The sequence below is a fragment of the Ursus arctos genome, chromosome X, assembly GCF_023065955.2.
Source record: "Ursus arctos isolate Adak ecotype North America chromosome X, UrsArc2.0, whole genome shotgun sequence".
Taxonomy (NCBI): domain Eukaryota; kingdom Metazoa; phylum Chordata; class Mammalia; order Carnivora; family Ursidae; genus Ursus; species Ursus arctos.
This window is the reverse complement of record NC_079873.1, coordinates 10,004,461-10,025,301: the sequence shown is the minus strand read 5'-3', so window position 1 is coordinate 10,025,301 and position 20,841 is coordinate 10,004,461. Positions and strand designations below refer to the sequence as shown.

At 45.2% G+C, this 20,841-nt stretch overlaps 1 protein-coding gene and 1 pseudogene across 2 annotated transcripts in view; one reads left to right on the top strand and one right to left on the bottom strand.

Moving 5' to 3' along the window:
• EGFL6 (EGF like domain multiple 6) overlaps positions 1 to 14,659 on the bottom strand; it is a 58,296-nt gene extending 43,637 nt beyond the window's left edge. For both annotated transcript variants that reach the window (XM_026478131.4, XM_026478132.4), the window contains exon 1: positions 14,366 to 14,659. In XM_026478131.4, coding sequence (XP_026333916.2) covers positions 14,366 to 14,439 — 74 coding nt within the window. In that variant the 5' untranslated portion in view covers positions 14,440 to 14,659. The remainder of the gene's footprint in view (positions 1 to 14,365) is intronic.
• Positions 11,371 to 11,846, top strand: LOC113240799 (transcription factor BTF3-like; annotated as a pseudogene).
• Positions 14,660 to 20,841: the final 6,182 nt, after the last annotated feature.

Genomic DNA, 20,841 nt, shown 5'->3' with positions numbered 1-20,841 from the left:
CAGTTCTAACCTATCATTTTACACATGAAGAAACCAGGGCCAAGAAAAAGACCAGGTGACTTGACATTGGTATTGAAGTCCGACGGGAACACACTTCACCAAAGTATGGAGGGGGAATTGGATTTGCCACCTCAAAACATGTGTCTTCAGCAGAAGGATTATTTGGGGCTGACTATTCTTAAGAAACAGCAGACATAGGAAAAGCTCTGAAAACCTGAGTACAAGTTACCCTTGTGGGGCACACCTGGGTGGCTCAGTTGGTGAAGCGTCTGCCTTCAGCTCAGGTCATGACCTCAGGATCCTGGGATTGAGCCCCACGTCAGCTCCCTGCTCAGTGGGGGTCTGCCTCTCCCTCTCCCTCTGTTCTCGTGTTCTCTCTCTCTCAAGTAAATAAATAAAATCTTTAAAAAAAAAGTTATAATTGTGTAAGAGTATCTACATTTATAAGGAAAATCTCCATATGTAAGGGTGTCTCCCTCTCTGACTCTCCAGAAGCTGTTATCAGGGGCGCCTGAGTGACTGTTGGTTAAGCATCTGCCTTTGGCTCAGGTCATGATCCCAGGGTCCTGGAATTAAGTCCCATATTGGGTTCCCTGCTCAGTGGGCAGCCTGCTTCTCCCTCTGCCCCTCCCCCTGCTTATGCTTTCTCTCTCTCAAATAAATAAATAAAATGTTTTAAAAAAAAGAAGAAGAAGCTGTTATCAATGGAGAAGGCCGGACTTACCTCCCATAACCTGCTCTCCCAACCTCCAACATCTTTTATCTTTAGCTGGAGATGGTATTAAGGTGGTAGCTTGTGCTATTTTGAGTTACTCAGTTTTCCTGGGTATCTCCCAGGTATACAGCAGGTATATAAGTTATTTACTTCTGTTTCATTTTCTCCTATTAATCTGTCTTTTATTACAGGGGGATCTCAGCCAAGAACCTAGGAGGGTAGAGGGAAAATTATCTTTCCTCCCCTGCACTATTCATTCATCCAGCTATCCATTTGTTCACCCAAAATGTATTAGGTAACTACACATGTCAGGCACTGTAATAGTCACTGAGACTCTAGACATATATGAGAACAGCCCCTGCCCACAAAGAACTTACAGTCTAGGGATACAGCTGGACAAGTGAACAGATAATTATATTCCAACATGAAAAATCTCACAAAAGGAGTAAGTTCTCAGGAGCTAGGGGAAGATGTAGTATCGTTAGGTTACAGGTGGGTGGGTGAGGGGTTTTCTGGAGGAAATGGGGCCTGATATGAATCCTGGAGACTGGTGGGAATTACCTGGGTAAAATGAAAGGAGGCCGTTTGGTGGGGAAGATGTTCCAGGCAGAGAAAACAGCCTGTGCCAAGGAAGGAGCCACCAAGAACCTGAGGAGTTGGTGACCTATAAACCAGAGCATAGAAAGTGGTATGTGTTTAAAGCAGGGGAGTGGGAAGGGAAGTGGAAAGGGAAGTGGAGAGAATAGAGAGGAGGAGAAGGTAGCAGGGGCTGCAAAGAAAAGGCCTGTGACCACATAAAACATTTTGTCCATCCTGAAGGCTCTGGGGAGTTATAGAAGGATTTCAAGCAGTCGGAGATTTTGCAAAACAAAGCAGCCTCCATAAGAGTAGGGGGAACTCAATAAGCAACAACATTACTGAAAGCTGACACCAAAAGCAAAAGCAAAAATTGACAAGTAGGACATCAAACTAAAAAACTTCTGCACAGCAAAGGAAACCATCAACAAAATGAAAAGGCAAACTACTGAGTGGGAGAAAATATTTACTCATCACATATCTGGCAAGAGGTTAATACCCAAAATATAGAAAGAACTCATATAACTCAATAACAAAAAGACCAATCTGATTAAAAAATTGGAAGAGGATGTGAATAAACATTTTTCCAAAGACATCCAGATGGCCAACAGACACATGACAAGATGCTCAACATCTCTCATCATCAGCGAAATGCAAATCAAAACCACAGTGAGATATCACCTCACACCTGTTAGAATGGCTATTATCAAAAAGACAAGAAGTAACAAGTGTTGGTGAAGATGTGGAGTAAAGGGAACCTCTGTGCACTGCTGATGGGAATGTAAATTGGTGTGACCATTGTGGAAAACAGTATGGGGTTTTCTCACAAAATTACTACCATTTGCCAGCAATCCCACTTCTGCATATTTATCCAAAGAAAATGAAGCCACTAACTTGAAAAGATACATGCACGCCCCATGTTTGCAGCAGCATGATATACGATAGCCAAGATCTGGTAACAACCTAAGGGTTCAATGATGGATGAAGAGATAAAGAAAATGGGCTATAGGGGCGCCTGGGTGGCTCAGTCGTTAAGCATCTGCCTTTGGCTCAGGTCATGATCCCAGGGCCCAGGGGTCGAGCCCCGCATCGGGCTCCCTGCTCAGCGGGAAGCCTGCTTTTCCCTCTCCCACTCCCCCTGCTTGTGTTCCGTCTCTCACTGTGTCTCTCTCTGTCAAATAAATAAATAAAATCTTTAAAAAATATATTTTAAAAAAAATGTGCTATATACACAATGAGATACCATTCAAGTCATTTAAAAAAAAAAGAGAGAGTGAAATCTTGCCATTTGTGAAAACATGGATGGACCTTGAGGGCATTATGCTAAGTGAAATAAGTCAGACAGAGAAAGACAAATACCACATGAGCTCACTTATATGCGGAATCTAAAAAACAAAGAACAATAAAAAACAAGCTCATACATACAGAGAACAGACTGGTGGTTGCCAGAGGCAGGGAGGTGGGGGTGAAATGGGTGAAGGGGCTCAAAAGGTATAAACTTCCAGTTATAAAATAAGTCATAGGGATGTAATGTACAAATGGTGACTGTAGTTAACAATACTATTTTGCATATTTGAAAGTTGCTAAGAGAATAAATCTTTAAAGTTCTCATTACAAGAAAAAAATTTATAACTATGTATGGTGACAGATAATAAGTTGACTTATCATGATCATTTTGCAATATATACAAATATCGAATCATTACGTTGTACGTCTGTAACTAACACAATGTTACATGTCAGTTACACCTCAAAAAAAAAAAGATTATTGAAACTGTTAGAGGTGAAATCACAACAAAAAAAATTGAAACTGGTTGAAATATGATATTTAAAAAAAAGCCTAATTAAAAACTTTAGTGAAAGAGTCCAGGGTCCTCTGTACAGGTGGGCAAACGCATTTCATATGTATTGGTCAAAGTGAATTACTTTTGATTGTAAAGAACACTGGCTGGGGTTAACTAACAGGAGAAAGTTACCAGAAGATGAAATTCATACACTGTTTGCACATTACCACAACTCTCCAGAGAAATCCTCTTTCTCGAGTTTTATTGCTTTCACATGCTTGTCTTTAGGTGAAAAGGTGAAACTGAGAAATCTGAGGTGTATCAATTTCTCCCAAGCCATCATTTTTGACATTGTACAAAGTATCACTTGTAAAGCTCTCCAAGATGTTAATGACTAACACTTGGGCCACCAAAAACTTGTTAATCAAGGTTTCTTATCCACTGTCAAGAATTCCTTCCCCAGTCACAAATGCATTTTAGGATTACAGCTTTATAAGACGATAACAGAAATTTGTTCTTGAATCTAGCCTTATTCTCACTTGTTTTAAAAAAAGGAAACAATCGTTAAGAATCAACTCATGACTGAGAACTAGAAAGTGGATTCTGGTGTTTGGGCAACCACACAAATGAGAAAACGCCAGTTCAGCCCGCAGCTGCTCTTGTAAATGCAGCGACATGGTCTGTGCATATTTCCTAGAGAAGACCAAGTAGCTTGCAACAACATCGTCGGAAAAACCATCACAGAACCATGCAAGGCCATAAATGAGCAACATGCCTTTTACGTGATGGGTGTGCCATCTCCATATTCACCCAGTTTTGAGAAATGCTTCAAAGGGACAGCCACAAATGGGATTTTAGTGGTTTTATCATCCAATTCTACATCTGGTCATGAAAATGGAAAAACAGTTTAAAGGGGGGGAATCTCTGGTGGATAAAATGGCTAATAATCACTTGCTGAGAAATTGATCTATTACACCAAGAATCCAGCTCTGCCTTCTAAGCTTGCCAGTTTTTTTAAATGCACATATGCAGTCATTTAAAATTAGGGATAAAAAAGAAAAGTAAATATTAAAACATTTCTCTTTAAGTTGAAACAATATTATTGAGGGGAAGAAAGGAGTCCAGCACAGGCAAGCATGATATTGACAATAATAGCAGGGCACACTGTCTAATAAGATCTTTTAAAAACTGCTTTAAAAGCTTTAACCTATAGCTCCATACATAGCTCTCACATGGCATTGCAAGTTAATGTTAACAAATTATTCAGATGACTTTCCCAGCATCTTCTCCTTCTGCCTGTCCTTTGCTCTAATTCCTGCCCAATCGCTAACTTTCCCATCATCAATTCAATTATTCTTTTACTTTAATATCTGGCTGTGAGTATTCTGGATAAGGGATGTAAACGATTAGGTTAAACTACATGAAACTTCTGTAAGTTAAAAATGGCCAAATATCTGTAATTTCATGATACAATTTAATGATCATGGAAGAGAAGGTTCAGTGCTCAGCAAATCCATTTCTGTGTCTCCTGGGCACAAAGCTACACTATGCTCCCCAGCCAGCCTGCCGGTTAGGTGGGGCCACAGGACTGGTTTAGGCCAACGGATAGTGGGCAGACCACCTCAAAGCCTGTTCATAAAGCCTCCCATGGGATCCTGGACACGTTCCTTTTCTATCAGCCTGCTGAATAAAAAGGACTGTGCTGACCTGGAGGAAATGGCACTTCAAGATGGATGGAGCCTGGCCCTGTGTGAAAGCACACTGTAGTGTCTCTCCAACATGCTGGGGACTTCAAGGCAGACAAAGAAATAAACTTTACTGTGTTCAGCCACTGCGATTTTGAGATGGTTTGAAACTAGCCTACCCTGCTCAACAGAGTAGTATTTCAAGAACCACTTCTTTTCCTAAAGTCTAGTGCACATGATCTTTTTCCTCAGATGTGAATCTATTCATACCAAAAAAAAAAAAAATCTTACAAGGGGTGCTTGGGTGGCTCAGTCGGTTAGGTGTCCAACTCTTAATTTTGGCTCAAGTCATGATCGCAGGGTTGTGAGATCGAGCCCCGCATTGGGCTCTGCACTGGGCATGGAGCCTGCTCGGGTTTCTGTCTCTCCCTCTCCTCTGCACCCCCCCCTCTCTACCGCTCTTAAAAAAAATTTAAAAAAAAACAACACAAAACTATCAATATGAATCGCATTTAGTTCCATATTTAGTGAAGCATGTATTTTTTAAAATGTATAAACCTGGAGCAGCGCATTCCAAGATACCAAGGAGGCATGGTTCTGGCAGAGTACCAGTCACTGGAACGTAACACACGTCTGAGTATAATGAGCTGGTATGCATTTGGCTGGATTGACCCAACCTCATGGGACCTGATAAACATGGGGTAATCAATCAAAAGGAATTCAGGAATCTAGAAAGAGAACTCCTGATCTTGGACTGAGATGACCCCAGCAACATCCTCTGCCATCTCAGGAGGCCTGGCTGGGCCGGCCAGCAGCTCGGTCTCTCAGATCTCTCTCGCTGAACACCGTTGGGCATATGGAAGGCCAGGGGAGCCTGGTTCCGAGGCGGGGAAGTGTCCGTGTAGATGAGCGAGTCTCTGTGGATAGGCGGCCCTGAGCTGTGGGAGTCTGAGCTGAATGCTCAATTGTCCCAGTTCCTTTAACGCATTATACAGCTTGCTGTCTACACTGATCAAATTAATCGTGAATCGCCGTCTCCACAGCTGAAGTTAATTTAAAAACATTCCAGGGATTGTGTAAGTAGTGTAGTGTTTCTTCATGGGATTCCTTATTTTCTGCGAAAACATACTGTGCCAGAATTCTTAGTGTGCTTGCTTATGGTCGGGTTCCAGGAAACTTTACGATAGTCTTTCTCCAAGACAAATTGAGAAGTTAAAACTTCTTTTGCTGATGTTTAAATATGTTGCAATGTGGCCAAACAAATGAAATAAATTTTTTTCTAAATAGGGACCATAAGGTCCAACCATGAGAATTCTTTGTTTCCTTCTGTTTTCATCAGCGTTCCCAGTATGGCAAGTCCATTGTACCTTACTGGTTAAGGTTAATTCTGGTTTCCCACCCATCTTCAACATACAGAGTCCAGGTGCAACAGGCCCAGGGTTGCCCCAAGGCGTCTCAGCTGCCTGGGTGTATAGGCACTGGAGAGCATGTGTTCTCCGTCTTCACACTGTCCATGCATCCACGGTACAGCAAAACTCAGCACCTTCCCTTGCTTCCTCTATTGCTCTCACTTACCTTCCGCGATCAGGGGTTGGGTGGAAACCGGGCATGGGGAGTGTCTTAGTGTGGGCTCCCCCAGAAGCAGGCTGAGACAAGGATGTGAGCACCAGTGCCTTGTCTACGAGGTAAAGGCACATGGGTCGGGGAGTGGGGAAGCGAGACGAGGAAGAGAAGGTAGTCAATAAAGCAAGGGTCATCCAGGCAGCTCCTTTAGTTTCCATCCACAGTGAGCACGGTGGGGAATGACAGAAAATGGGGAGTCAGAGCCACGGGCAACGGCAGGTCCACAGGGCCTTTTATGCCATCTGAAATAGAACAGATCTTATTCTGAACCCAATGGAAAGTCACTGAAAGGCTTTAAGGAAACGGCTAACACGATGTGATTTAAGTTTTGAGAGGAACACTCTGGAACGTGAACTAGAGGGCGCAAAAGCAGCAGCAAAGGGCAGCTGCTGTGGGGGTTCAGGTGAGAGAAGACGGTGTGGCTGGGCGGTGGCGGGCAGGAGAGAGAGCAGCACATGGGCTCGAGGCGCGGTCTGCGGTAGGATTTAGCGCCAGAGTGAACACGAGTGGGGAGAAGAGTGAGTGGTCAGGAATCACGCCCAGGTTTTTGCCTTGAACCAGTTTGGATACTCTTTGTCCTGGAAGAGGGAGCAAGGGTGAGATGGGGGGCAGTGAGTTCTGGAGAGCTGCTCCAGAGCTCAGTTTGGGATGTCCACAGCTCAACGGGACAGCCCAAGGGCTAGGCGAAGAACGCAGCAGAGCGCCTGGGGCTTGACATGCACCTTTCGAAGTCATCTACATACAGATGGCAGTGAAAGAGCTAGGACTGGCAAGATCTCCCAGAGAGAGTAGAGACAAGGAAGAAAATCGGGTCGGAGACAGAGCTCTGTGGAATGGAGGCTGATAAAAGAAGCTGGGAAGGAAAACCAGAAAGTGATGTGGTTTTAAAATATGCCCGCAGATTCTTTGATAGTCCGCCTTCCCAGAGGTGAAGCTTAATTCGCCTCCCCTTAGGTGGGACTGCACTTGGTGCCCAGCTTCACACAAAGCGGTCGCACTGGGAGTGATGGAGAGTAACTTCCAAGAGTAGGGCACAGAAGGCAGAGGACCTTTCGCCTTCTCTCTCTAAGTTCTTGCGACGTGGAAGTCTGCTGCCGTGCCACCAGGACACTCGAGCAGCCCCACGGGGAGCTCCCCGACGTGAGGAGCTGAGGCTTCCTGCCACCAGCCAGCGAGTCGCTGCGGTCTCCTGCCGGAGCCGGGTGAGCCGGCCACCTTGCAGCCAGCGCCCCCGCTGGAGTCAGGCCTTCTGAGAACAACAGTGTCGGCCAACAACTCGGCTGCAACCTCGCCGAAAACCCCAAGCCCCGTCCAGCTAAAGTGCTCCTGAATTCCCGGCTCACAGAAACAGTGAGGGATGATGAATCAATGTTGTTTTAAATCTCTGAGCTCTGGAGTCTTTGGTTGAAGAGCAACAGATAACCCATACGTGAAGAGCAAAGGTGATGATCTTTGTAAAGATGCTTGCTGCTTGGTATGCTGAGTTTTAATTTTGCATTTGTGCTCATCCCATCTGAGCTTCCCCGGATTATAAACACACTGATAACATGTGCATTCGGAAAGGAAAACTGCTGCCAATTTCACTCAACCACGGTGCATTACCTTAAAGATGATTCTGTGTGATTGCGGGATCATTCTGAGCGTGAACTGGTCACGATGGGGTTGTCTTTATAGAACCCAGCCTGCGATGCCCTGCTTTGTTCTCTGCTTTCCCAACAAAGTCCGAGCTCCTTGGCTCAACATACAGGGCTCCTTGCAGCCTGCTTCCTGCTCGCCTTCTTGGCTGTCACTGGGCTCGTGCCCCCAGATGCTGGCCAGTGCACTTCCTATCTGGGGCCAAGGCCTTCCCTTTACACCCCTTTTGCAGCTATGTATTGATCCATCCAGCCATTTATTTATTCCTACGCAGTACAAGGACAGCTTCAATGTCATCCCCTGTCTCCACTTTCCACGCCAACTCAATTTCTCTTATCTGATTTCTATGGAATGGTTCATATGTTCTATATGTGCTCTCTCTCTGTATACACACACACACATACACAGTTTTACATGCATATATACACGTAAACATACACAGTTGATCTGTGAACAACATGGGAGTTAGGGGTGCCGACCCCCGGCACAGTCAAAGATCCTTGTATAACTTTTGACTCTCCCTAAATGTAACTACTAAAAGCTTACTGTTGACTGAAAGCCTTAGCAATAACAGAAAACATCTGATTAACTCACATTTTGTATATGTATTATATACGGTATTCCAATAAAGCAATCTAGAGAAAAGAATATGTTATCAAGAAAATTATAAGAAAAAATACATTTACAGTGCCGTACTATAAAAAATCCACATATAAGTGGACCCATGTGGTTCAAACCTGTGTTATAGGTCAACTGTAATATGTAAAAATACAAATATACACATTCATTCTTTTGAATGCTTATATATAAAAGCATAAACACACGTTATTTATACGTAACACTATTTGCCTCTCCACCACAGTCCTACTAATGCACCAATTTTTTTGCTTAATGCCTACTATGTGCCAGGAACTGGGCTAGAAGCTAGAGTTACAACCCTCACCCTGCACCCCACTCACCAAAAAAGACAGATATGTTGCCTGCCCTACCAAGTTGTTTAGTGGGGATGGCAGATAGATATGAGTCTCCGGCATTCAGGAGAATGTTTGGGCATGTCATTTGTTCAATTAATGTTGAACTGAAGTGAATTAATTTTAACTACTTTTAAAGTATTGGTTTTTTGCATTTTGTCTGTTTTCATAAGCAAGACCTTCAGATTTAAAACAGGTTCTTGGAACCAATCCGTTGAAACCCAGCAAGTTAACTGATGAAACCAGAAGTACTGCTGATTACTCTGGACAAACCACCCCATGGAAAGTGATCTAATTATCCTTGGGAGATAGCCATGGCTTTCAATCTGCCACCTGTTCACTGTGATTATTTTAGGCAAATCATTTAATCGCTTAATCTTTTGAAACTCAGTTTATTCATCTGTAAATGGGATATGATCTGTAATTTACACATGGCTGACATTGCAAGTGGTACCTCAATATCTCTTCTCCCCTTCTAGGTAATAAGATCCCTATTACGTGGCCCCTCCTCAGAAGCTCTCAACCAATGACTGATTGGAGTATAAATACCCCAGCTCCCTTGCCTTCAGGGGGGATAGCTCTGAGGCTTGTGTCCTACTGTCTTCTAGAATTCCCCAGCAGGACTGAACCACAGTGATAACTTATTTCTATAACATTTCTTTCCCAACTAGAACTTTCTGGGGTCACTACACAAATAAACCACATACACTCAAATCCTGATCTCAGAGTCTGCTTCTGAGAGAATGTAAGCTTAGAGGAAGGAGGTGGTTCTGGGGAGGGTGGAGCCTCAGAAATTCCTCACTTATTCTACACACATCCCCGGGTCATACTGGGCAGGAGTCAAGCTAAACAAGATCACTGGTGATAATGTATGAGAAAGCATTTTGCAAAAATGTCAGCTTTTATGTATCCAATATTTTTGGAGAAATAAATGTGGAACATTGGAATGGCACTGCTCTTAAAGCAGAAAATCAAATCAAATAAAGTTATTGGAAATTCACTTTATTTCTTCAAGTTTCTCCATCCCAATGTCTGTCAAATAGGCACAATATCTGTTTCATAGGGTTGATGAGAGAAGTGATTGAAAGCACACTGAAAAGTGCTGACACATAGTAGAGTCTCACCAATATCTGTTGAACACCAATCTGATTTATAAAGACTAGATAATATACTTATTTTCATTTTAATCTTTACGCAACCTTGGCTTATGCACATAAATCACATATAAATAGGACCATAATATCTTCTAAACCAATGAAACTATTGAAGTAAGTTTGCTCAGAAGTGATTTCTATGTTGTAATCAAACATTTCATCATTACTATTTCCTAGAAAAACTTAGCTCTTGAGTTTTGGGTATACTCCCACAAATTCTAGTTTTAAGAATAAGAGAGGAATGATACCTCAACCACTCACAAATCACTAAAATCATGTTTCAAAATAAGATCCAACCCATAAAACCAAGAACAACCAACTTGCAGTTCACGCTTCCTGTGCAAGACTGAATAATGGCCTCCCCAAAGATGTCCACGTCCTACCTAATCCTTAGAACCTGTAAATGTTACCTTATATGGCAAAAGGGACTTTGCGGATATGATCAAATTAAGGATCTTATGATAAGGAGATCATCCTGGATTATCTGGGTGGGCCTGGTATAATCACAGGTTTCTTTGTAGATAAAGGAGGAAGGAGACTAAGAAAAAAAGGCAAGGTGAGGAAGAAGAGATTGAAGTGATGTGGCCGCAAGCTTAGGATTGTTGGAAGCTTCTAGAAGCTCTAAGAGACAAGGCATGGATTCCCCCCTGGAGCCTCCAGATAGAACAGCCCTGCCAACACCTTAATTTTAGCCCCTTAAGACTCACTTTGGATTTCCAATCTCCAGAACTCTAAGAGAATAAATCTGTGTTTTTTTGAGCTACAAAGTTTGTGGAAAATTACTACAACGGCACTTCCTTAGCAGGGCTCTGAGAGGAATCCGTTCTCAACGCAGGTGTGATTTACAGAAAGCAGGCATCACTCCCTGAGTGCAGACCTTAGCATGAACCCAGTCATTCCTTCATCTCACGTTATTTTTATTTGAATTCAATCAAGAAAAAAAATGTATAACAGAAATATGTTTTAAATAGGGAGTTGCTCCAATGTGAAAAGAACAGCAAAATTAATGTTTATTTTCTGTGCTCAAGGCCAAAAGATGCCAGTGCTAGGTCCTGGAACACTGTGGAGAGGGAATTCAGATCAATAAATGTTCTAGACTGGCAAATGGTCCCCACGCCCAAAGGGCATTTAAAAAGTCTAGGGTTCGACCTAATCTCAGCTGGTCCACCCGACACCCCCTGAGCGCCAACCCTCGTCCCTGGCACGGTCGCATTTCCGCTCCAACAAGATGGAAGAAACTACCACGAACCAGGAAAAACTCATCGAACTGCAAGCACAAGTGTGCACGGGTGGGAAAGGAACCGCTCGCCGAAAGAAGGTGGTTCAGAGAAGGGCTAGGGTCCGCGAGAAAACACTTCAGTTCTCCTTAAAGAAGTTAGGGGTAAACAATACCTCTGGTATTTAAGAAGTGAAGATGTTCACGAGCCAAGGAACAAGGGTCCACTTTCATGGTTCCAGGCCGTGCTGAGACAGAGCAGCGGACAGGACCCCACCCGGCATCTTACACCAACGTGGTACAGACCGTCTGACTCGTTTAAGGGACTGGCTGAAGCTCTGCCCACACAGTCTGCGGGTGGAAAAGCACCCCTTGCTACCGGAGACCGGGGCGATGGCAAAGTTCCAGATCTTGCAGAGAATTTTGATGAAGTTTCCAAGAATAAAGCAAATGGAACTGAGACACCTTCTGAAGAAGACAGGACTTGAAGAAGTTACTGGGAGCTGCTATTTTATGTTATGACTTTTTTAAAATTTTGTTTGTGGATCTGATAAAATCTAGATCTCTAGAATTTTTAAGTCCAAGCCCCTTGGACACTGTAGCACTTTTCAGCTTTTGCTTAGACACAATTCATTCTTTGCAGCTAATTAAGCTGGAAAAGCCTGGGAATAAAGTTTGAGACAAGGTTAATAAAGTCTTTTGCCTCGTAAAAAAATAAAAAATAAATAAATAAATAGAAATAAAAACAGTATAGGGCTCAAGCCAAATTCTGATGCTTAGGACCAGAAAAATGCATGCTGCTGCTGATTTATTCATTTGATGAGTGTTGACTGTCTACTATGCACTAAGCATTATTTAGGTGGCATGCAGTTTTCTAGATCACTAAAATTATGGTGCAGTATTTCTATTTAAAAAACAAACCAACCATGGGATGCCCGGGTGGCTCAGGAGGTTAAGCGTCTGCCTTCGGCTCAGGTCATGATTCCAGGGTGCTGCTTCTCCCTTTGCCTGCCCCTTCCCTGCATGTGCGCACTCGCTCTCTCTCTGACAAATAAATTTTTAAAAAATTTTAAAAAATTAAAAAAAACCCCAGTGCTTATATTAGAAATCTCTATACAGCAGTCACAGTTTTTACTATAAGGTGTAAAGCCCCTGGAAACAAGCAGTGGGCACCTTGTCTTTTCTGTAAAGGAATCACCCAGCATGTGGAGGCTGGAGTTGATGGAACACGGTATCTGCATAGCTCCCGAAGAGCCGACCACTTGCCGTCTCCAAGCCTGTTGAGCAGATAATAAACACACCATCTCGGGAACCTGATACTGTGTAAAGAAAGCACATTTCACATCTTGAAAACCACAGAATCGCAGAATCCTGACACGGATTCTTCACTTTAATATTCCTTGGTTTATGGGGGGCTTTTCGGCTTTTCATTTAATTTGGTGGCACTTTGAAAGTGAAGCTCTTGGAGGTCGGTTTGCTGGCTGCTAAGAACTGCTAATCTCATCTCCCAAGAGCGGTCGGTCATTCTTAAGTGGGCTTTCTAACAACACGCGAACCTCCACGTTCAAGGGGAATGTGATTAGGAGCAAATTGCATCTGCTTACATTTTTATTGTGGAAAGGAAATTGAAACTTACGATCCTACATTCTAAGAACCTGGTTTGAGGTTTGTTCTGTTTGAACTTCAAAATCCCTTAATACTGTGGCTGACTGATGAAAGATTTTTTTCCTGTAAGTCAAACAAAGATAGTCAGGCTCACCTTTCAGAAGCCTGTTCCAAACCACGGCTCCCAGCCTGCTCTCCCCAGGAAGTGTTTGACTAAAAAAAATCTCTGTAAGGCAGTGATTCTGCAAGCCACTGCCCCCCACCCCTACCTTGGGCAACGTCTGGAGACATTTTTGGTGGAGAGGGGGCTACTAGCATCTAGTGGGTGGAGGCCACAGAAACTGCTCAAAATCCCACAATGCACAGGACAGTTTTTGGATCACCCCCAACCAGTAACTACCCAGCCCAGTGCTAAAGGTCACCAGTGGCCCAGAAGAGAAACACGGCTCTAGTGGACATCTCAGAAAGCAAGGTATCACAGCCAGAGAACCAGTGAGTGCTTCCTAAAAGGCCTGGGTTTGATTCAACGCCCGCTCCATCACTTACTACTGCCTGTGCCTCCTTGGGCAAGTTACCTAACTTCTCTGTGCCTCATTTTTCTTCTCTGCCACAAGGGGCTTATAATACTAGTACTTACCACACAGAACACTTACGGGCTTTCAAATGGGTTAATAGTCCGAAAGTGCTTCGAATACTGCCATGCCAACAGTAAGCACTATGTACGTGTGTGCTTACTAAGTGGCTTTGCTGATCTCGGAAAAAGTAAGTTTCAGGGCTTCAACAAGTTTACCAACAGTAGAGAAACGGCCTCAGATTTTAATTGCCATAGCAAGAAAAATAAGTCGATTTCATCTGACAACCACATCTTTTCTTTCCAGTTCATTAACCTTAATCAGAAAGGCACTAAGTAGAGGAGCCCCTTTCCCAGCCGGCTGGGCCCAAGCACAGCAAAGGCTTACTCTGTTGTCCTGTTTCTCCCCCTCCTCCCCCAGCAAAACCAGCGACTGACAATCAGTTGGTGCCCTTCAGATAGAATGGGAAGCACAAAACTACGCAGGCACAGAACCCACCCGCCCACCGCCACTCGCACCTCCGCGGGCACAGTAGATGCGTGCCCACCACCAAGCCAGAACGCACCCACCCGGCTGCTCCCAGAGCCTCCCTCCTCCCGAAACCCGCCCGACGCCACCAGGTGGGGCGCAGCTGGTGCAGAGGGACCGGGAACCAGCCTCGCCAAAGGGGCGCGGGAAGGAAAGCCCGTGCGCGCCCCGGGCCTGGCACCTGGTGAAATCCCGGCTCAGCGCGCACAAACACACGCGCACACACCCCCACGCGGTGCCTGGAGGGACCGAGGAGAGAAGCCCCCGCAAGGAGGAGCTCAGGCCGGGCGATAAGCACTCACCTGGCCGCGTTCCCTAATCCACCTGCCACCCAGGGGAACAGCAGCGGGAGCGCCAGGGCCCAGCGCGGCGGCATCTTCTCGCGGGGCCTCCCTCCGCCGCCTCCCGCTGCTCCTCCTGAGCCCCCTCTCGGGAGGGCGCAGACCCCGGGGCGCTCCGGGCCGGCCGCCTCCGCTCTCCTCGGCGGCTCCGGGCCTCCGCTCTTCCCGGGCGCGGTCCCAGCGGGCGGCGGGGGTACCCTGGTGAGGCGCGCCGCGGCTCCTCTCCGGGTGCAGCGGGGCCCGGCGCGCGAGGGGAGGGCGGGGCGGGCGGTGCACATCTGGCTGGGACCCGCCTCCAGCACGACCCGCGCATCCTCCTCCGTGCTCTCTGCGCACCAGAGAAACTTCCCCCAGACTCAGTGCACTTCACTCTGGTCAGAGTCACCATGCCGCGCCATCTGTTTCAGACCGCTGTTTTGTGGCAGGTTTCGGTGATACCTGCGCCCGGATTTCAGAATCTGGTTAAGTCAAAGCAGGAACCAAGGATGCTGGTTCAGAACACTTCCATACCACTTTTGTTTAGGTTCTCATCATACGCTTCTAGGTGTTCTTCCACAAACTGCAAATCACTAGGCTGCTAGAGCTGGGAGGACACCAAGTCCTGGGCAACCCCTTCATTTGACAAGTGACCTCCCACGCTCATCTGCAACAGCTTACTCACATGGGACCACCGGCCGATATTGTAATATAGTAACCAGGGCAGAAACTAGTGGCAAAAACACGACTGGTCCCTCCTCCACCCCTTCCCTGCATCCATACCCTTTGGTTTCGCAGTGGGTAGAGCCTATGTCCCCACACTTTTCCTCAGGACTTGGCTGTGACTTGTTTTGACCAACGGCATAAGGACAGAAGGTAACCAAGTTGCCAGTTCCAATGGTAGGCCGTAAGACACCGGAGCCTCTCTCAAGGAGGCTAGAAAACCACGCCCCAGCCAGCATCGTAGCCCAAGGAGAATGAGGAACAGGTGGAACAGAGCCACTCAATCAAGCCTAGTGTATGTCGTCCAACCCACAGATACACAATGAGCTCAGCCAAGGTCAGCGGTGCCAGCCAAGCTACAGAAATAGCTCTCTGACACGCCTATGACCTAGTGTTAGATATAAAAGGAAGACTATGGAGAAAGAGGAAGTTGTCTTGATAAACTTGATTCGTGGTTCTATAATGGGTATATGCCTTAATTCTAGCCAATAAAATGTGAGAAGGGGAGATGGGGAAGATTCTTGCTGCAGATTCTTCATTTACACCATTATGGATCTCCTTAAGGCGAAGTCGTGTTTACTTGGATCTTTGGTTTTATGGTTGAAGGTATCCTAACAGATTCGGTGTTCTTGGTTAGTAAGCAGTTAGGCCATTGAGCTCTTCATAGGGAAGAGGGACAGACCCTGTCCTAAACACTCGTACGCAACACCCACAACTCTATAGGTAGTGATCATTAGTTCCCCCATTTTTGAAGTGTCAAGAATCAGAGTCAGAGAGATTTAGCGACTTGCCCAAGGTCATACAACTGACAAGTGTAGAACTGAGATTGAAAAGGAGGGCCCTTCTCTCCTCAGCTCTGTCACAGAAATCCTTTTCCTCATCTTCTTGCTCCTTGGTGGCTTCAGATGTCAAACGAAGCTCATGAATAAGGTAATAAGATGACCTCTTCCCTGCCATTACTCTTCGTACCAAAACTGGTTTGATTTACTGAAAATATTAGAAGTGAAAGGAAAGGATATCAAATATGAACCACGTACCTGCAAATATTTTAAAGCAAATGGAATCTAAAATGTGTCTTAGTGCGGCTTTCCCCACAAGCACACCACGAGGCAAGGAGTGGAGGGGAAGTGATTCTCTCTGCAGGTGCCAAGGACACTGGCAGGGGAGTGGGGAGTCAAACAGGAAGGGAAGGAAACTAGCAAGTATGTATCATCGGGTCATCACTGGGGGCAACTGGAGCTCTGTGCTGCTGAGCATCTCCCGGAGCCAGCCTAGAGCACGCCTCTCCACACGAGCTCATGCAAAAGGCGCCTCCGGTCACTGCCAGAAGGCTCCCCCCGGAGTACTGACCCTAGGACTTCCGCCTGCCGTGCTCACGGCCAAAGGCACCCCAGCCTTGCAGATGCTGACTGCTCAAGTCCTACTAGACTGGGAAGGCCCAGGGGAGTTTGGGCAGCGCACCACGTGGGCAGCTACCCCATGTCTAGAAATGGCATTAAATCGGCAATTAGGGGTTTTGGACCATGCCGCTTCCCCCTAAACATCCTGATCCAAATCACTCCCTCCTCCAGATGGAGCATTACTCCAAAAAGTCCTAATAAAACATGAGTAGCCTAACACGTGGGGGCCATCCTGCCTCCTTAGCCCTGAGTTATCAAGTCGATTCGGTTTCTGGTTTTTGCTTTTATCAGAGCAGACTTCTCTTCTGTAGGCTTAACGGAGAGAATGAACGTTACAATGAGAAACTTCCAGAGTGGTCAAACTCCCCTCGGCCAACCCACTGAGTATCTCCTGAGGGGAGCATGGGGGAACAGAGAAGGAGCCTGGAAGTGATGTGTGGCCAGGTGAGAAGACACTGGATCCAAACGGCCACGGACAGGCAGGTGTTTTTAATAATCACACTGGTGTTGCTGACTTTGCAGAGTACGGCTCTTTAGGGGGCCCCACTGCATTCTACAAAGGAAAAGCAATCTTTGATCAGAATCTCGTAAAATCATCTGCACCTTTTACAGGGCTACTTTTGTTTTCAATCTGTTTTCATGGAGCCCCCCGCGTGGTACAGGTGTGGCGGGATCTTTTTGTGCCTTCGGAATACAGACCCGTAACACACATACAGACCTTGCAATACTCACATTGCGCCTGGCGCTGAGATCCAAAATTACATTGAAATAACAGCAGAAGCGAAGCATGATTAGATGAAACAGCTGGATACAAGAGTGGCTAGGCCAGAGCTTTCGGACCGGAAGGGCAGTGCAAATTAGCTGGCGGTCTTGGTAAAGTGCAGGCTCTGACTGTGTAGCTCTGGAGTAAGGCCTGAGTCGTGATTACTAAGAAGATCCCAAGTGATGCCTATGCTGCTTGTCCGAGAACCTCTGAGGGTAGTGAGGCTAGAGATCAGCTGCACACTGAGAGCATCTGGGAAGCTTTGAAACTACTGGTACCCCAACCGCACCTCCAGAGTTTCTAACGTATGAACAATGGCTTGAGCATGGGGACACACAGAAACTTCCCTGGTGGTTCTAATGGCAAACCAAGATTGAGAACCATTGATTTGGACTGACTCCAACATTTTACAAGTGGAAAAACAGCTCCAGTGTGTAAAGCGCCTTGCCCAAGGCCACACACAGGCAGAGCTCATGTCTCTGTTTCCATCACATGGCCCTCCCCTCACACTTTACGTCTTTTTTTTTTTTTTAAGGTTTATTTATTTTAGAGAGAGAGCACGGGCATGCATGGGGGGGAGAGGGGCAGAGGGAGAGAATCTTCAAGGAGACTCCCCACTGAACGCGGAGGCCACCCCATCACGGGGCTCGATCCCAGGACGCTGAGATTATGACCTGAGCAGAAATCAAGAGTTGGCCACTTAACTGACTGAGCCACCCAGGTGCCCCAAACTTCAGTTTTCTTGATCACCATTCCTACTGAAGAGGAAGAAGGTACCTCTTAATTCTTCATTTTCTAAGTTAATTGTAGTGACATGTTCTAGAAATGGATGGATTTTCCCAGTCTGTTTTTTCCTTCCATTTCTTATTCCATGAAAGAAGTCAATGAAGACGTTTAAGATGCCACTGCAGACACAGCTACATTCTGTACGGGAAGGTGTGTCCAGGTATACACTGCTTTTCTTCATCCTGTGCCTGTCAAGGACCCTGTTCTTGGAGCTCGATGGTAGAAGAAAAATCCCAACCACTTTCAGTCTTCCTTCCCTTCCTTTTCCCCACCTCTCCTTCCTTCCTTCCTTCTTTCTCCTCTCCCTCCATTCTTGTTCAGACATTCATCTGGAACCTACAAAGAGCCAGGCCTGTGGGGTCCACTTGGTAGAAATGTGTCCATTGGACAGTCTCTAGCTTTTTTCTCCCTGGAGACCTGGGCTGGCCAGCTAACACGTGGTTCTTAGACCGTCAGGCCTTCAACATAATAGCCCACACCTCTTAGGGAGCAGAAAAAAATGAAGGTGAGATTAAAAGAGAAAAAAATAACACTGTGATCCACTTTCCCTCAAATTTTGTCAGCTCGTAGGACCTCCCACTTCATAATTGAAGAGAAATTGCTATTTTTGGAGTGATTATTATATGCTAGACATTTCAGAGTAATTACTTACTCTTGACAAGGTAAGTCTTATCACGCCACTTTACAGGTGAGGCATGGGAGATTTGGAGCAGTTACGTCTCGTCTATGGTCATCTATCAATGGAATGGAAAGAACATGAATTTGGGAGTCAGAATTCACTGGTGGTTAACTTTGCTCCCGTACTTCATTTTTCATAGCCGGGAGTCATGGCCTGGTGGTGGTGGGGTAAGGTCACTTCGCCACCAGAAACAATGAATATTTTATATGTCAGTGAGGATCAGCATGGCTTTTGTCTGATTTTTAAGTGACTGAGTCTATGATCTATGACCCTTTAAATGTCACTACTATATAGAAAAATCTCCTTGCTCGTGAATGAAATTTCATTGTGTGAATGTTAGTGCCCTTGACTTTGACTAACTTCATGTTTGCAACTTAAGGCACTCAGTCATCAAGGGCTTTTCTTTTTGTCTTTCTTGGGGGGAGATACAGCTGGAGTCCACCCTGTATACTTCCTTCCTGTTCCATGTGTAAATATCCTTTGCTATTTTCCTGTTCACATTGAATGTAATAACTTGGCATACCCCTGCAAGGCTTGTCTATTTATTTTGTCCTACAGAAATCCTATACAATGATTTCTGAGAGCGAAAGCCAGGCACCTCCATTTACATGGGCCTTAAAAGTACAGACACTTACTCAAAGCTGCTCCAACTTGACTTGGGAAAGCTTGGTTGAGAAATGTTCTGTGGACTGTAAAATTTGAACTGTATTTGTGATTTTTTTTAAGAATAAAAGCAGCAAAATCTGCTAAAACAAATATATATATATCTCCTTATTTGCAGAAAGTTCTCATATGGTTTATAGACTTATTCCTTTAACAAACATTTATTGTCCTCTTGCCAATCATGGGCTGGACACTGTGTCCCATTGGGATGTAAAGATGATTAAGAGATAATCCCTTGCCCTGGATGACAGACATGTAAAGATATTAGAATTAATGGTTTAAGTGTTAGGAGAAGTACTTCGGGGTGCTGTGGAAACAAGGAAGGAAGAAGATACATTCTTTGGGTTCTATATGTATAAATGCTGCTCCTGGATTATCCCCTACTCTCATGAACTGTTTTCTAAAACAATTTTTAGATGGCAAGATTTTTACAAAACAGGAAATCTTGAAAATTGTCTTTGCTTGGAGCACTGAGTAATGTATAGGATTGGTGAATCACTATATTGTACACCTGAAACTGAGATCACACTGCATATTACCTATACTGCAATGAAAATTAAAAATACTTTCCTTGAGTCATTGGCTGCCCAAGCGTCCTCATCCTCTTTCAGTACAGAACTATGCCTCTAGTACTCCTTAGGAGCAACAAGTAGACACATTTTAGGGTGCTTGGACATCTTATGATTGCCTCCCCAACTTTTTTTTTTAAAGATTTTATTTATTCATTTTATTTTACAGAGAGAGCCAGCGGGGGGAGGGGCAGAGGGAGAGAATCCCAAGCAGACTCCAGGCTGAGCATGGAGCCCAACGTGGGGCTCGATCTCACAGCCCTGAGATCATGGCCTGAGCCAAAACCCAAGAGTCGGACACTCAACTGACTGAGCCACCCAGGCGCACCACCCTCCCCAAATGTTTAAATTAGATCCTGCAATCCTACTAACGTGGTAGGCTTAGTAGTCAAGTTTGTGCTGTGACTCACCACTCTGGCCATAGCTGATTGGACCAGGGTGGATACAAAAGCCATGCTTTTCCTCTCCAGGACTGGTGAATTGGGACACTAAGGTCATTAGTCAGTCAGCAGTGGGGGCTGGAGAGTTGCAGTGGGACAAGTCAAGCCACGTCCAAGTTGAAGTTAGGGCAGGGGACTAATGGGGGAGCGGAAGCAGGAGCAACAAGGCTACTGAGTGGAAAGGGAGCAGACGCTCAGAGACCAGGTGGTCCCGTATCAATCTTTATCTGCATCTGGATCTGGATCCATAACCATATCTGTATCTATACACAGTCTGTGTATCTGGCTACATATATATAACTATCTCTACAACTGTAACTATACCCATGTCTGCCTGTATCTATACATCTCTAACTATATGTCTATCACTCTCTATCTGGGTATGTTTAATTGTTTCTCTCTACATATCCACAACTATCTAATACTGTATCTACATGT